This window comes from Pan troglodytes, chromosome 3 (genome assembly GCF_028858775.2).
Source record: "Pan troglodytes isolate AG18354 chromosome 3, NHGRI_mPanTro3-v2.0_pri, whole genome shotgun sequence".
NCBI lineage: Eukaryota > Metazoa > Chordata > Mammalia > Primates > Hominidae > Pan > Pan troglodytes.
Window position 1 is genome coordinate 187,220,800 of NC_072401.2, and position 15,830 is coordinate 187,236,629.

Here is a 15,830-nt window from a genome sequence, read left to right on the forward strand (position 1 = left end):
TTAAAATTATTTTTTATTTTATGAGACAGGGTCTTGCTCAGCGTCACCTGGGCTGGAGTGCAGTGGCATGATCATAGCTCACTGCACCCTAGACCTCCTGGGCTCAAGCAATTCTCCTGCCTCAGGCTCCTGAGTAGCTGGGAATACAGGTATGTGTCATTATGCCTGGCTGATTTTTTTTTTATTTTTATTTTTTAGTGGAGACGGTCTCACTGTTTTGCCTAGGCTGCTTTTGAACTCCTGAGCTCAAGTGATCCTCCTGCCTTGGCCTCCCAAAGTGCTTGGATTACAGATGTGAGCTACCACACGCAGCCAAGAAGAAGGCTTTCTCTGAGGAAGTGGGTTCTCACCAGGCATCAAATCTGCTCGTGCCTTGATCTTGGACTTCACAGCCTCCAGAATTGTGAGAGATAAATGTCTGCTGTTTATAAGCCACCTGCAGACATGAGAGGCAGTAGGGAAAGTTAAGATCAGAGTTAGGGATTCCTCACCTTGTAGAGGGCCATTGCTATCCCTCTGACTCAGATAGAGCTTCTGCGGCAGGGTAGATTAATGGTAGATTCCTAGTCTATCCAAGTGTGTGCATAATGAACAATGAGTGAAAAGAGATTGCTAAATATTTACGCCCTGGGAACATATAATTTTTTCCTGCATTACTGAATATACCACTGACTGTTTTGGCTAGGGTGCTCTCTGTGTGTCTGTGTGTGTGTAGGGAAGGGGTGTCTTTGTGAAGCTATAAGCTGAACTACTCAACAGTTATCACCTATTATATCTTGTTTTTATGCAAATCCCAAATTGAGGATGGAGCTGGGGGAAGGGGGCATTTCAGTTGTCACCCTCTGGAACAAGATAGATCCTCTGCATTGCTCATCCACTAGAAACCAGGGAGCAGAGAAGTGGGTGGAAGCGAGTGTCCCTGAGAGAAGGCCTGTACTAGTCTGTGTGGGCTGCCATAACCAGGTATCAGAGACTAGGGGGCTCAAACGATGGACATTTATTTTCTTCCTGTTCTGGAGGCTAGGAATTGGAGTTCAAGGTATCGCAGGGTTGGTGTATGGGAAGCCTCTCTCCTTAGGTATAGATGGCTGCTTTCTTGTGTCTTCACATGGTTCCCTCTGTACACTTCTGTGTCCTAATCACTTCTTCTTCTTCTTCTTCTTCTTTTTTTTTTTTTTTTGAGACGGAGTCTTGCTCTGTCACCCAGGCTGGAGTGCAGTGGCACAATCTTGGTTCATTGCAAGCTCCATCTCCTGGGTTCAAGAGATTCCCCTGCCTCAGCCTCCTGAATAGCTAGGACTACAGGCACCCGCCACCACGCCCAGCTAATTTTTGTATTTTTAGTAGAGACGGGGTTTCACCGCCTTAGCCGGGATGGTCTTGATCTCCTGACCTCGTGATCTGCCCGCCTCGGCCTCCCAAAGTGCTGGAATTACAGGCATGAGCCACTGCGCCTGGCCCAATCACTTCTTTTTATAAGGATTCCAGTTATATTAGATTAGAGCCCACTCAGATGACCTCATTTTACCTTAATTACCTCTTTAAATGCCCTATTCCAAATACATTCCGAGGTTCTGGGGTTTAGAACTCAATGTATGAACTTAAGGGGATGGGGACACAATTCAGCCCCTAACAAGGACTGACCCCTGGTTTTGTGTTTAAACACATGGTTACTATTAGTATGGACTAGAGATGAGAATACGCCCATCTTTTCTTCACTGGGGACATGGGCATCACTCACATTGCAGACGGTGTGGGTGATTAGAGGGCACAATGGGATTCCCCGAGCAAAGCCTGATGGCGCAGCCTCACTGAGGCTCCCACTCTGTGCCCAGGCTGGCCTCGCCATCGGTGCCCTGCAGTCTGCGTGCCTTCTGGAAAGCAAAGGAATCTTTCTACCCTACCCACGTGGCCTGCGACAGCTCACTAATAACTGAGCTTGCTTTGCTTCACACACCTGGCTTTTGCTGATGACATCATCGCCTCTGAGATCATCCGGGAGGGAATGGCCTCCCTGCTCTGGGCTGATCTGAGCCTCAGTAGAGATGTTTTTACAATGACTGCTTTGCCCAGAGACATTCTACAGAGATCCTTGTTTATCTCTAGGCACTCGTCTACCTTGTGCTTCAGTCCACCTCAGGGATTGTTTGACTCCTTCCTAGGTGCATTCCGGCTTTATCTCCAGAGTTTGGGAGGAGAAACTGCCTTCTACAAAGGGCCTAGATCTGACAGTCATAGGGCAGAAGATGAGACCATTAGGACTGTGACTCTCAGCCTTTTAATTCCGGATTAAAAAAAAATCCTTTACAATGATTTACAAGATGATTCTCCTAAGTAGTATGAGTTACCCTAGGGCAGGGCTTCTGACCTCAACACTATAGGCAATTTGGGCTGGATAATTCTTAGTTGTGAGGGCTGGCCTGTGTATTGTGGGTCCAGCAGTGTCTCTGGTCTCTATGCACTAGATACCAGTAGCACCCCTGAGAAGTGCTTGTATATTGCCAAATGTCCCCTGGAGGAGTGACAAAGTCACCCACAGGGAAGAAGCCCTGCGCTAGTACATTATAAAAATATGTTCAATCTAACTTTTTTGAACTATATCTAATTTCAAAGTAAATGATCTGTTCCATCAATTTTGATTCAAAAAATTGAAACAAACCTCCAGGATGGTTTGGATGTTACATCCAACTGCAATCCACACATTCATTTCTCAGTTTAATCTCTCTCTTTCTTTAGCCATCCCTTCACTGTACAGGTGCTTTTAAAACCTGTGATGGCCTATAGTAGGAAGATTATAAGTATTATTTTCTTTTCTCTCTTCATTTCGCCTTTCCTTCCTCTACCAATTCCTCAGATTACAATAGATTTTCTAACCTGGTGGTAATTTTGTAATTCTTGCTTTGAGGTTTTGAGTTCATTGTATTTTCATGAATCCTGAGGACTGACTTAGACTTTTTCTCCTTTTTTTTATAGGCCTCGCTAATGTCAAATTGACTTGAAAACATGATTTATTCACTTTATTTCAGAGTCCTGCTCAAAGGTAAGTGTAGATTATAAAACAGTATGTTCAGGCCAGGCGCAGTGGCTCATGCCTGCAATCCCAGCACTTTGGGAGGCCAAGGCGGGTGGATCACCTGACGTCAGGAGTTCAAGAGCAGCCTGGCCAACATGGAGAAACCCTGTCTCTACTAACAATGCAGAAATTAGCTGGGCGCAGTGGCTTTTACCTGTAATCCCAGCTACTTGGGAGGCTGAGGCAGGAGAATCGCTTGAACCTTGGAGTCGGAGGTTGCAGTGGGCCGAAATCGCACCCCTGCACTCCAGCCTGGGTGACAGAGAGACTCTGCAAAAAAATAAAAAACAACCCAGTATGTTCAGTGTGATCCCATTTTTACCTACACTGCCCACTGCCCCCAACAAATCCACATGTGTAGAGAAACACTCAGGAGAATATGTTCCACACTCGAATCCATACCCTACATGGAACTGTTAGTGAACCTGTTTCTTCTTTTTGTTCCTTTATAGCTTTTTAATTTTTCCTACAATAAGCATCTATTGCTTGTGGAATTGAAAAAGAAAAAAAATGCTTGAAAAAATTATTCTCAAGCTCCCTGTGAAATCAGTGCAAGATTCAGCACGTACCCCCTGGTGTTGTTAATGGTAACAAGAGTTGTATTGGAAATGGCACTTATTTTTGGAAGACACAGGGACAACTGAGTCACCCATAGTATTTTAGGGGAAAGAATGAAACAAGAAACCCCAAATGAACAGGTGAAGATTTACTAGGCAGATTTCTGTCTTGTACTGAACGTTTTTTGGGTCAAGATTATATGCATGTGCATGAGCTCAGATGGAGCTGTCCTGACCTGCGGAGGGGCCGAATTTAGCAGTGAGCTCAGGCTCAGGTCACTTAGAGTCATCCAGCAGAAAATGGCTGGTGTATCTTGGGGCTTTGTATGCTCAAGAGCTGTCCGGCAAGCACACAGCATTCCTAGAGCACGCTGGGCTCGCCTGTCTCCCATTGATTCAACTCACAGACAGGCTTGTGCTCAGTCAAAACATGTCAGTCATTGAAAGTATATTCTCACTGGTTAGTGTCCTTTTAGAAACCAAACTCAGCTTTCTTCAGGGAAACAATTTGTGCTGATGGGTACACCTCTTTCTCTTCATCCTGCGCACAGTAAGATGCTGCTATGAGGGGGTGTCTGTTCGTGTCAGCCCTGCTTGTGAGAATGGTGGAGAGGGAAGGAGGTGGATGGGTGCAGCTGCTCAACCCTGAGTGCACAGCTTCATCCACAATGTGTTTAGCACCAAGCTTACATGGTTTAGAAGAAAGATGACAGGCTTGGGAGATAGACGCGTGAGATTCTCAATCCGATTTCAATCAAGTATTATGTATAATACCTTACATGTCTGGATAAGTTATCTAACTTCCCAGAGCCTCAGCTCCCTCATCTCTAAAATGGGCACAAAGCAGACTTCCTGTTAGATTTCTTGTGAGCATAAAGATAAGGAACCCGTGTGAGGAACAGCCTGGTGTACAGCAGGTATTCGCTATTTCTTTCCCTTGGGTCAGTTTCCAGTTTCCAGGTGTGTTGCTAACAATCGGCACAGGCAAGCATTCGCAAACGTTTCCTCTAAAGAAACAGTAAATGCTCTAGGTTTTGTGAGCTAGGAGGCAAAATTAAGGATATTATGTACGTTCTTTCTTACATAATAAAGAGAAAACACATTTCCACCAATTGTTACTGATTTAGGAATATAATAATACAAATAGAGCACAATTTTTTTTCTAACATAGATCTACTAATGAAAAGAAAAGAACCCTTTTCTGGGGAGATAGCGTTTTACTTAACTGAGGTTCAAAGTTAGAGTTCCCTCTTATCAAGGGGATTGCCAGTGTTCATCTGTACAAACCATTCTTAATTTGCAAGCCATGCAGGAGCAGGCCGTGAGCTGAATTTTGTCCACAGGCCACAGTTTGGAAATCTCTGCTATGGACTGCTTATTAATAGCACCAATCTCTGCTTGTATTCTAACTGTAATCATTAATGGTGAGTAAATAATCTGAAATCGTAAGTGATGAATGAACTGTTAGAGAGCTGCCATCTGCAGAGGGGGATGAAATAATTAATTAAATAAACAGGCACTGGAAGCTGACAGGATACTTAGTCTTATTTGATCAAGTAATTGTGTGTGGTTTTTTTTTTTTTTTTTTTGAGACAGGGTCTCTCTCTGTTGCCCAGGCTGGAGTGCAATGACGTGATCTCAGCTCACTGCAACCTCTGCTTCCTGGGTTCAAGTGATTCTCCTGCCTCGGCCTCCTGAGTATCTGGCATTACAGGCGTGTGCCACCATGCCCAGCTAATTTTCGTATTTTTAGTAGAGACCGGGTTTCACCATATTAGTTAGGCTGGCCTCGAACTCCCCACCTCAGGTGATCTGCCCGCCTCGGCCTCCCAAAGTGCTGGGATTACAGGCATAAGCCACTGCACCCGGCCGTGATCAGATAATTCTTTAAATAATACCTTTCTTTGTGGCTAAAATCTGGAAAACAGCAGGAAGAAATGATCAGGCCACACAAACCAACCACCTACTATGAGAGATCAGGCAGTGGATGATTGTGAAAAGTTACTCAAATAGGTGATTTCTGCATCGAATCAAGTAAGAAAAGGACTTGGTTGTCTTTAGTGATGATGCAGCTAAAGGAGGGATGAAGATCTGGCATGTCAGTATCAGAGGGTCCCTTCCTTCCGCCCTTCCACCCACCTGGATGGACAGGTCAGATGGATCTAGTTATATGAAGATCTGGCATGTCAGTATCAGAGGGTCCCTTCCTTCCGCCCTTCCAGCCACCTGGATGGACAGGTCAGATGGATCTAGTTATATGAAGATCTGGCATGTCAGTATCAGAGGGTCCCATCCTTCCGCCCTTCCACCCACCTGGATGGACAGGTCAGATGGATCTAGTTATATGAAGATCTGGCATGTCAGTATCAGAGGGTCCCTTCCTTCCGCCCTTCCAGCCACCTGGATGGACAGGTCAGATGGATCTAGTTATATGAAGATCTGGCATGTAAGTATCAGAGGGTCCCTTCCTTCCGCCCTTCCAGCCACCTGGATGGACAGGTCAGATGGATCTAGTTATATGAAGATCTGGCATGTAAGTATCAGAGGGTCCCTTCCTTCCGCCCTTCCACCCACCTGGATGGACAGGTCAGATGGATCTAGTTATATGACCCTTACACACTCAGATGAAAACAAGACCAAAAGACTATTATGGGGTATATTCTTCACCCAAAGGGATTACATTTTAGCAGAATGCTAATATAGAGTGGGAATTATCCTATGGCATAGAAGGCACCAGAGTGGGTGTTAAGGGGAAGCAACGCAACAAGACATCTTTGATAACCGAGTTGGCAAGAGAGGAATGTCCATTATTTCTGAATATTTAAGAGATAGATATGGAAAAGGGTCAAAACACATAGAGTAAGAAGGGACTAAGGTATATGAGAAAAGATCCAAGCAGGCAAGCTGGCTCTTTCCCATTTGTGTGGCAGAAAGCGGGGACCCCACCGCCACCCATCATTTGAAATTCACTGAAAGCCTGTGGACATTTGCAGAAGCTGCCGAGTCAATGGTGCTGAAGCTGCTTAGGGCAAAGATTTTAACATTTAAGAGTGTTGAACTGGGAAAGTGCTTACAACTCCTTGTAACTAACCCCTCCTTGGAAAACTAGCTGTTTTGAGGCAGAAATATTTTACAATGTATTGTTTTAACTGAAGGGCAATTTTTAGCCAAAGAACGTGTAGCAAATGAGCTTTGGTGGTGGGTTTAAAAATATTTCTTCTCTGAGCTGATGCTGACACAGCTTTTCTCCATTTTTGTGTTAACAGAACACACAACAAAATGCATTTTCTCTTAGTTTAACAAGTTGGAATAAAATACACAATTTTTATAAAGATAAATGTCAAGAAGAAAAACTGAAGTATACTTCCAAGCAAAATTTATTAGATGTCTATTCAAGAAAAACACAATGACCTTCGCTTGTAAGAATTCAAAGTCAATTACCTGGAAGCCAGGTATGAAGAGTTTTTTCTTTTAAAATCAGATACAGAGAGTAGAAACAGTAATTTTTCTTAAATATGACAGGCAACAGATATTGAAGTCTTTTCTCATAAATGGCATCAAAGAGAATTATTCATTTATCAGCAAAGCTGCATGCAGTTGACTTAATTTCAAACCTGAAGCCTTTAAAATATGAAGCTGGTTATGAACTTGACAGAAATCAAGGTAGGCTACTCAACGATGTTTCTTTACCTTCTTCCTAATGAAATTCCCTTGTCATCAGTCAGTAGATATGTACATTTCATTTGGCTTCTACGATCTTTTAACTTCATAGATTTTTGCATAAATGCTATCTGACAGAATCACACTATCTAGGGGTGCTTGTGATCTGTGAGATAAGGAGAGGCTAGTCTGCTGAAAGTGTTGTCGCAGGATAAAGACCAAATTAGGAAACGCCCCTGTTTTCTCAACAACTAAATAGTCTGTACAAAAAAAGAGCAAACATATGTACAAAATTCTAGAGGCTACGTACATTGTGAAAAGATCAATCACTGTCCACGAAAGAGATGCCATAAAAAGTTTTATCTATAAGGTGCTCAAGATCCAAAGATGAACAGTTCTTATGCAAAGTCATAAGAAATACAAAGCTAGTTTTCGGAGCAGGTGTAATTCAGGCACTGTGAACTATATTAAACCTTCCAGGTCCCAATATCATTTTTTAAATTTCTGCTTTAGGGCAGAAAATAAAACCTGAATGATTTAACATTGCTTCTAAAAAGTGCCTAATTTATTCCTAGGAAATATTTTACACACACCAGGAAAATCAGGCTCAACATATTCCTGTCCTCAAATGTAGCCAGGATTCTGAGTTCCGTAGAAGAAAAATAATTATTATAGTAAAAATAATTGTATTAATCATAATCCTTGCTAAAACCAACTTTAATACTTGTGATGCTTCTGTACTCTATTTCTATAAAATAATGTGTGAGATTCTATTACATTTCCATAAAATGTACAACATATCATATGGATTATATGTTCTCATACAATCTCAAATGTGTATGTGTACACACAGTGAAATCTTACCTACTAGTATTGCTTACAGATACTTTCAGGTGTCTGTTAGAATAATTCTTTGCACCTCTCACTAACACTGCTTTTACTTACATTTTTTCAGATAAATAAAACACTAAGAGCTCATTGTTCATGATGCTGATCATTACATTTTAATATAAAATAGCGATGCAACTTTACAACACAATAGTTTTCCCCTGTAGCCTAGCTCAGCCTCTTGTATTGTCATGATTATTACCAAAGGCTCTTATTTACTTACTGTTTGCACTTCTAAAAAATGCAAACAAATTGCAGAAAAAGACTCCTATTTGAAAACTCACATTCAATCAGCAAAATCACACTCATCCAAATTAACTCGCCTCCTCTTGCTTTAAAGGTTGTAATCACTGTGCATATTACAACATGTATGTGCAGGCAAACAATAGCTAAAGTACAGTTACGGTTGTCATATTGTGTAAACCAAGACACTAGGCAAACTTGTGAAAAGAATATACACTGCCAAGCGAAGAATATGAAAACGCAAACCACAGCATTCCCCAATAAACAATTTTCTGGTCGTCTTGGGGGAGAACATCGCCTGGGGGGAGATGTTGAAATGGAGCCACGAGGCTGGACAGCCTCCTGGAGACACTTTTTTTTTTTTGCCTCAAATATTTGACCATTTTAAAATATCATGATTTTTCTTTCTGATCCCACATTTTGACGTGTCAAAGCTTAGAGCAGGAAGTAGGAATCCACACTTTCACGGAGGGGGGCCAGCCTGCCATGTCGTCCCCAGGCTCACAGCAGCGGCGGCTACTCTGCTGGTGGTTTGGTGGCAGGTGGAGATGGTGACGGCGCATTGGAAACCGTAAGGCGTGACAACGGGAGGCCCGCGGGGTGTTTCAGGCGCGTTGACGCAGGTGCATGGCTGGCAGGCGGCCTCTGCAGAAGGAGGGAGCGCAATTCACAGCCTCTTGACGTAGTTTCCGGGGAAAGTACCAAAGAATTTGGTTCTTCTTGAGGTCCCTGAAAATAGAAGCGAGTCATGAAAGGGGGGTGACAACGATATCAGTCCATACACGTGGGCTTGAATGCTTCCCATTTACAAGGCCTCGGAAGACAGCAAGCCCCGGGGGCTTTGGAAAAGAAGGCAGGCAACTCACATGAAGCCCATAGGCAGACAACATAAGCAGTGTTAGCTGGTTGCCTGACGCTCTCACTGCCCCTCCGGCATAAATGCTGCGCTGCCATCGCGGCAGGCTAAACAGAAATGCTGAGCCTCCCAAGCTAAAAGGAAAGTCAGCCCTGCTGAGGAGGGGGGCGGAGGAGCTCAGTCACTGAGGCTGCCACACCAGAGTCGGGGGTGAGGGATCAAGGCGAGGCTGACAGGTGACAGGGTGAGTGGAAAATCCTAAGAGCAAATCTTCTCAGGGACCAGCAACCCGCGCAACACAGGTGCGACATGAAGACATCATCTGCGGCAGGCTGTCGCCGTTCAGTTTTATCATCTTATAGAAGATCATGGTCAGTGCCACATCATTTATTTAAAAACAGCACTGCCAGAGTCCTTCATCAAGTATACAATTTTTCAACAATTTACAAATCATTAATGAAAAAAAGGATTAAGCACTATTTGTGTGTGGGAGTTCTATCAGTGGCATGATTTTTAACATGGTGTGTGTTTAACCACACGCACAAATGGCTATCATCATTATGTTCGCCTCTGGTTTCAAATAATGTAGTTCCTTGGACACTTCTTGTAAAAGTTGGTGCACTAAATTGCTAAATTCTTCTTTAGGCAGCGCAGATGGACTGGATAAGGGTCTCTAAAGCTTCATCTCTCTCCTATATCCTGGCACTTGCTGCCTTGGTTTGTTGGCTGTTTTTCTTTTTCCTTGGCTAGGCAAGCCATTTTACGTTTCTCCTTCCTCCTCCTCCTCCCTCCTCCTCCTCCCTCCTCCTCCTCCTCCTCCTCCTCCTCCTTCTCCTCCTCCTCCTCCTTGTTTTTGAGATGGAGTTTCGCTCTTGTCGCCCAGGCTGGAGTGCAGTGGCATGATCTCGGCTCACTGCAACCTCTGCCTCTTGGGTTCAAGCAATTCTCCTGCCTTAGCCTCCTAAGTGGCTGGGATTACAGGCACCTGCCACCAAGCCCAACTGATTTTTGTATTTTTGGTAGATACGGGGTTTCACCATGTTGACCAGGCTGGCCTCGAACTCCTGGCCTCAGGTAATCCACCCACCTCGGCCTCCCAAAGTGCTAGAATTACAGGCATGAGCCACCGCACCCAGCCTTTTTTTCTTCTTTTAATGGAAATAAAATCAGAGGCTTGTGGCTGCACCAGGGCCTCAATTCTTTCATGATTTTGCCACCGATGGATGTCTAGAGTGAGCCCTCCTCTCCTCTCACCTTTCCTCTCTTCCATTCTCTGCCCCGCCGCCTGTGTTTCCTTTTCGCCTCTTTCTGTGGCCCAGTGTAAAATACTTTTGTCTACAAATGTTTTCTCAGAAGACCTCTCGTCTTTTTTTTAGGATGGTAAAAATGAAGTTGCCTTTTAAGTGGGAAGAATGGAACGTCTCTCCGCTTCCACCACAAACTAAAGTTAAGGTGAGTCACTGAATGTTCCGGCATCTACGTCAGACCTAGGAAACGGGAGAGCTGTTCACTTAATCTCACTCCCTCTGAAATTAGGTTCTCACTGTGGACAACTAACATTTTCCACAGCACAGAGCGTTGATATTTCTCTTCTGGGGACCATTTGTTGTTGTTGTTCTTAGATCTCAATCTTTCCTGGTTTCTGCTATTTAAAGAAATTGTCTTCTCTCAGTTGAGTTGGAAATAAAGCTCGCAGAAAATCACAATAGCTGAAGCAGTGAATACTAAACTATATTAAAAATGCAATAGCCTTGGGATTACATTGTGCATATGAATGTCTGAAAGATCAAAGGCATTACGAATTCAAAGGAAGCTCAGCCATCACAGCAAACCACGGGAGTGAGCAAACTCAAGCAAATTACAAAATAGCCGAAGGTGCCTGAAGAAGAAGCGCACATACCCACAAACCAGCCGTCATCACACTTTTCCATGACATCAATGACATCACTTTCTCTGAGCTCCAGCTCATCTTCATTCCTGGGAGTATAGTTATACAGAGCCTGAAACCTTAAACAGGACAAGGGAATGTGTTTAAAAACATCTTGACACCTTCATGAAATATAGAAGATACAACAACATTCATTCTTCCTTTAACATTCCTATTCTTAACGACATTCTGTTGGGTGGTACAAGCCTGGTAAGCATGTAAATAGCATTCTATTGGATGGTACAAGCCTGGTAAGCAGGTAAATAGCAATATGTAGATCTTCACAGGCATCAGAACACTCTAACAACATTTTGAAACTCACGAGGAATATCCATGAAAATTGTAACATTCATAAATTGGATTAAAATATGTCAACATATATAAGTCAGACCCGCATTTCACTTGTCCAGCCATCTAATGTCTATCATTTAGACATTAAATAATAGTACAAAATATAAAATAGGTGATATTTGTATTATTTAACTGTTTAAAAACAAGAAGGAATCACAATTTTAGCTAGCCATAATCAGAAGCAAATAATGGGGGCTTGAGAATTGAATTTTCAAAGGTTCTAAATGGAGATAGACAAAATGTGTCAGACATGCCTTTTTAATCACTCTATGTGAATTACTATACAAAGGAAAATTATTTTTTTTACTAAGAGGAATTCTTTAGATCAGTTTAATGTTACAGTTTGGATCAGTGTTTTCTGAGGATGTAGAATTGGAAAATTTGATGTAATTAGCCTATGAAGTTGAGTAGATGTATTCTATGTGCAGTTATTACTGATTCCATTTCAAGCAGACTATGGACATAAGTCTCTTTTTAAAATGAGTCCCAGAAAAATAATTGTATTTGATTTTAAAACTCTCTCTTGAAATAATTTTATATAAAAAATAATTATTGATGGAATGCTACCACTTTCCTTTCCCGGCCTGAATTCTTTGACAGCATATACTGTGGTGGAAATTGATCAATAATGAATTCAGACACTGAATTTGTGGTAAGAAAACACCATACATTATAATAAATAGTAACATGGGCTGGTGTTTTTGGAAAATGAAGGCAGAAATTACGGTAGCTGAGAAGGTCAAGAAGAATTTGATAGGCAGTTAACATGAAAACTTCTTCATAATAGTACTAAAATATTACCAGTACTGTGAGGGGGTTTTTAACAATTGGGAATTTGTTTCTGCTGCTTTCTGTAACAGTCATGTCATTCTGCTAATGTGAGAAAATAATTACCACATTCTAGGGTATTTTAGATTTTTTCATGCCAACTTAAAAAAGTTGATCATCTTGACTACTGCTCCGGAACAAGAATGATTTATTTTTAATTACTTTATGAGTCAGAAAATAATATTTTGGTAGAACAAAACTATTCTATCATTTAAACTCAAATCTTGTGTCATTAATAAGCAACAATGACCTACTGGCTTCCCCCCGTTCATCCAGCATTTGGACTGGGGGAGCTGGATAGAGTTGGCTTCAGAGAATGCCTAACACCATCCCCTAGAAAATATTGTTTTCCCTGGCCTGGCACCAAAGCCTGAAATTTCAACATTAGAGGCTTCTTCCCCTGTTAAAACTTCAGTAGACCTTCCAGTAGACCTTATAGCCACTTATATTCTTTTGAGTATGGGCTTCTGAGGCCTTTTCTTGAGAGAGGGGTTTGTGATTATGGGGAAGGGCAGAGAAAGGCAGCTAGCATCCCAGAGTAGTGGCCAAAAAGACAGGCAGGTGTGGAATACACAAACGTCACCTGATTTGGATGTTTGCATGTGGCCAGCTTTGCTAGGGGTAGTCCATTTATTTTGTTGCTTGTGTAAAGAATTTGATTTGGAGGCTGTTCAGGTGAAGGGGTGGTATCTTTTTTGTATCTGTGGGGAAAGTTCACGGTCCCTTTTCCAATTTCACATTTGAGAGAGATGGTGGTTCCTGGGTGCTGTTTTGATGGATACACACGGCATTTCTCACTTTGGGAAAACTGGTTCTTTTATTGAGCTTCTCAGGCTTGAACCCTGCCCAGGCTCATCTCCACCCACTCATGGAGACCGGTTACCTAAGGCTGCAAACCTCAGCTGCTGGAAAGAATCTCAAGGTCTCAGAGCTAACGCAACAAAATTGGCACAGACTCCTGCTTCATTTTTGTCTGATGAAAGCCAGCATGTTTGTCCCAATTTATTTACCATTCTGGTTTAATTAGACCACAGAAACAAAAACAAAACAAAAGAAAACCCACGGAGTTTTATGGAAACGTAAACACACCTTCAGGAAATCCTCCTGCCTCTCCTGGCTTTCAAAGTCAGGGTTGCACAATGGGAAATGAAGACAAATCCAATGTTAAAAAATGCGGTTCTGAAGGATGTGTTGGTGAGGTGAGTGATGGTGGTGGGGTAAGGATGCCTCAAAAGGAAAGGTGTCTTTCAAACAGGAAATGCTGAGCCAGACTGGAAGCCCTCTCGATAACTTGCAACTTTTTCTAGAACATATTTCACTAAAACTCTGAATTGTAGTGACATAACATTATGTTCCTACTTTGGCTCAAAACTTATTTTTAAATGAAAGCAACTAAGCAACACCCTAAAATCCCACTAATTCAGGCTATAATCAAATATAAATTTAATAAACAATGTTTTCTAATATACAAATCAGGACTTTGAAAATGTAACATATCTTTCATTCATAAACACTTTGAAAGCTGTTTAATATAACATGTTGGTAATGCAATAAACCTAAACAGCCCTGGAATTTATTTTTTATCATGTGATCTTATCATCGTTTGGGTAAATAAGAGAACAAACAAAAGCTTTAGAATGACAAGTCGTATTTAGTGTTTTCCAGTTAAGCGATCTTTTTGTTTGTTTGTTTGTTTGAGACAGGGTCTTGCTCTGTTGCCCAGGCTGGAGTGCAGGGCCATCATCATGGCTTATTGTAGCCTTGATCTCCCTGGCCCAAGTGATCTTCCCACCTCAGCCTACTGAGCAGCTGGGACTACAGGCGCATGCCATCGCGCCTAATTTTTTATTTTTATTTTTGTAGAGATGATGTTTTGCTGTGTTGTCCAGGCTGGTCTTGAACTCCTGGGCTTTGGCCTTCCAAAGTGCTGGGACTACAGGCATAGTGACTGCACCTAACCTTCAGTGAGATTTCAAATGATTATCACTGCTAACCTGTTCTTTCCAAAATACAGACTTTCCCGCAACAAGAACACTTTTCTGGCTGTACTCTGTGAGAGCCAGTCTCATCCGGAGCTGCTTTTTGCTAAGTTTCAGGTCTGTGAGGAGCAAGGAAGGACTTGATGGTGGTAAAGGCACCAGGTCACATGCCAGGACCTGCCGCAAGGAGGAGGCTATTGTTAGCCTGTTCTGCTCCAGGTGAGCAGAGTGTGGGCAGTGAGTCAGGATCCCCAGTGTGTGCTCAGATATGGGGGACAAGGGGTTAGGTCCATGAATAAGCCTTCCCAGGGGTCTCACTCTCGACTCACAGTGTGGGCAGAGGCCAACAGGAAGCTGATAACTCCTGAACGTCTCTCAGGGACAAAACGGGACCAAAAAAGAAACACACAGAGAGAATCTTCAAGACAACGTGTGACACCTTCAGGCTGATTTAACTCATGTATCAGAAAGCAGAAGGAATTTGAAAGGAAAGTTTGAAAAGGCATTTTCCTGGTGCTGTGGAAGTAATCGCATGTAACTGAATAACAGTGAGTGTTTTAATACTGCCCTTTTCAAATGACCCTTCTAAGCATGTAACTTTGGAATGATGGAATGATCACTTTAGGTCTTTTTTACACTGAGGTCCACTTTTACCATCTCCCAGTGGGTGTAAAAGTAAGGTTAGAACATGTTCTTTATGTCTTTGAAGCTCACAGTTACTCGTTACACAGCCAGCAGAGCAGAGAGGGAGACAGAGTTATCCATCTTAGGAATCACTGAAGCATTGGGAAGTTTTCCTAGTGTGTCAATTAAAATCTTCTCAGAGAACTATGGGTTCTTTTAAAAATTAGTTTCTGGTCACTGTCATAAAAGATGGAGAGACTATTACAATTTCTCGTAATTTAGGAGGCCTCATGTTAGTTTGATCTTTCACGTGCAAAGCCATACAGCTTACATTTTGGTACAGTTGTCCATTTTGTGGGTCAAGGTTAGTCTCAAATTTAGAAGATAAGAAGAATACTTACGGTTCCCCCCCACCTTGAATATTTTCATGAGTAAACACAGGACGCTGTGGCTGAAATGAAATGATTTTCAATGTAATCAATGTTTAAACTGGTACTAATTAAAAGATAATTTGGATAATGGCATGGTACTTTTCTTGACATTTAATATTTCCTGTTGTAAAAAACCAAGAGGAAGAAAAAAACCAAATAAAAGCTTTCTGCAGGATTAATAATTAAAATATTTAAAGGGAACTTTAAATTAAAGCAAAATAAGCAAGGTCAAATGTTTTGAACATGTCTACAATCTAGTCTGCTCAAGCTTTAAGGAAAAGTCAGGGTTTGGTCCCATTGATTTTTCAAAGGCCAGGAATAAGGCAAGAACATAGACGGCAAACCACTAGAATAGGAAATATAGACACCTTCATACAACCTTATTCTCCAGCGTTTTCTCAAACAAGCAGAAA

General features: G+C 42.2%; 1 protein-coding gene across 50 annotated transcripts in view; it reads right to left on the minus strand.

The window, feature by feature from the left end:
• Positions 1-6,989: 6,989 nt before the first annotated feature.
• Positions 6,990-15,830, minus strand: part of SORBS2 (sorbin and SH3 domain containing 2) — a 370,848-nt gene continuing 362,007 nt past the window's right edge. For 49 of the 50 annotated variants that reach the window (XM_016952610.4, XM_063810053.1, XM_063810052.1 and 46 more), the window contains 3 exons: positions 15,388-15,437; positions 11,178-11,284; positions 6,990-9,150 (listed from right to left, as the gene is read on the minus strand). In XM_016952610.4, coding sequence (XP_016808099.3) covers positions 9,089-9,150; positions 11,178-11,284; positions 15,388-15,437 — 219 coding nt within the window. In that variant the 3' untranslated portion in view covers positions 6,990-9,088. The remainder of the gene's footprint in view (positions 9,151-11,177; positions 11,285-15,387; positions 15,438-15,830) is intronic. The other variant, XR_010156778.1, reaches the window with a different exon arrangement.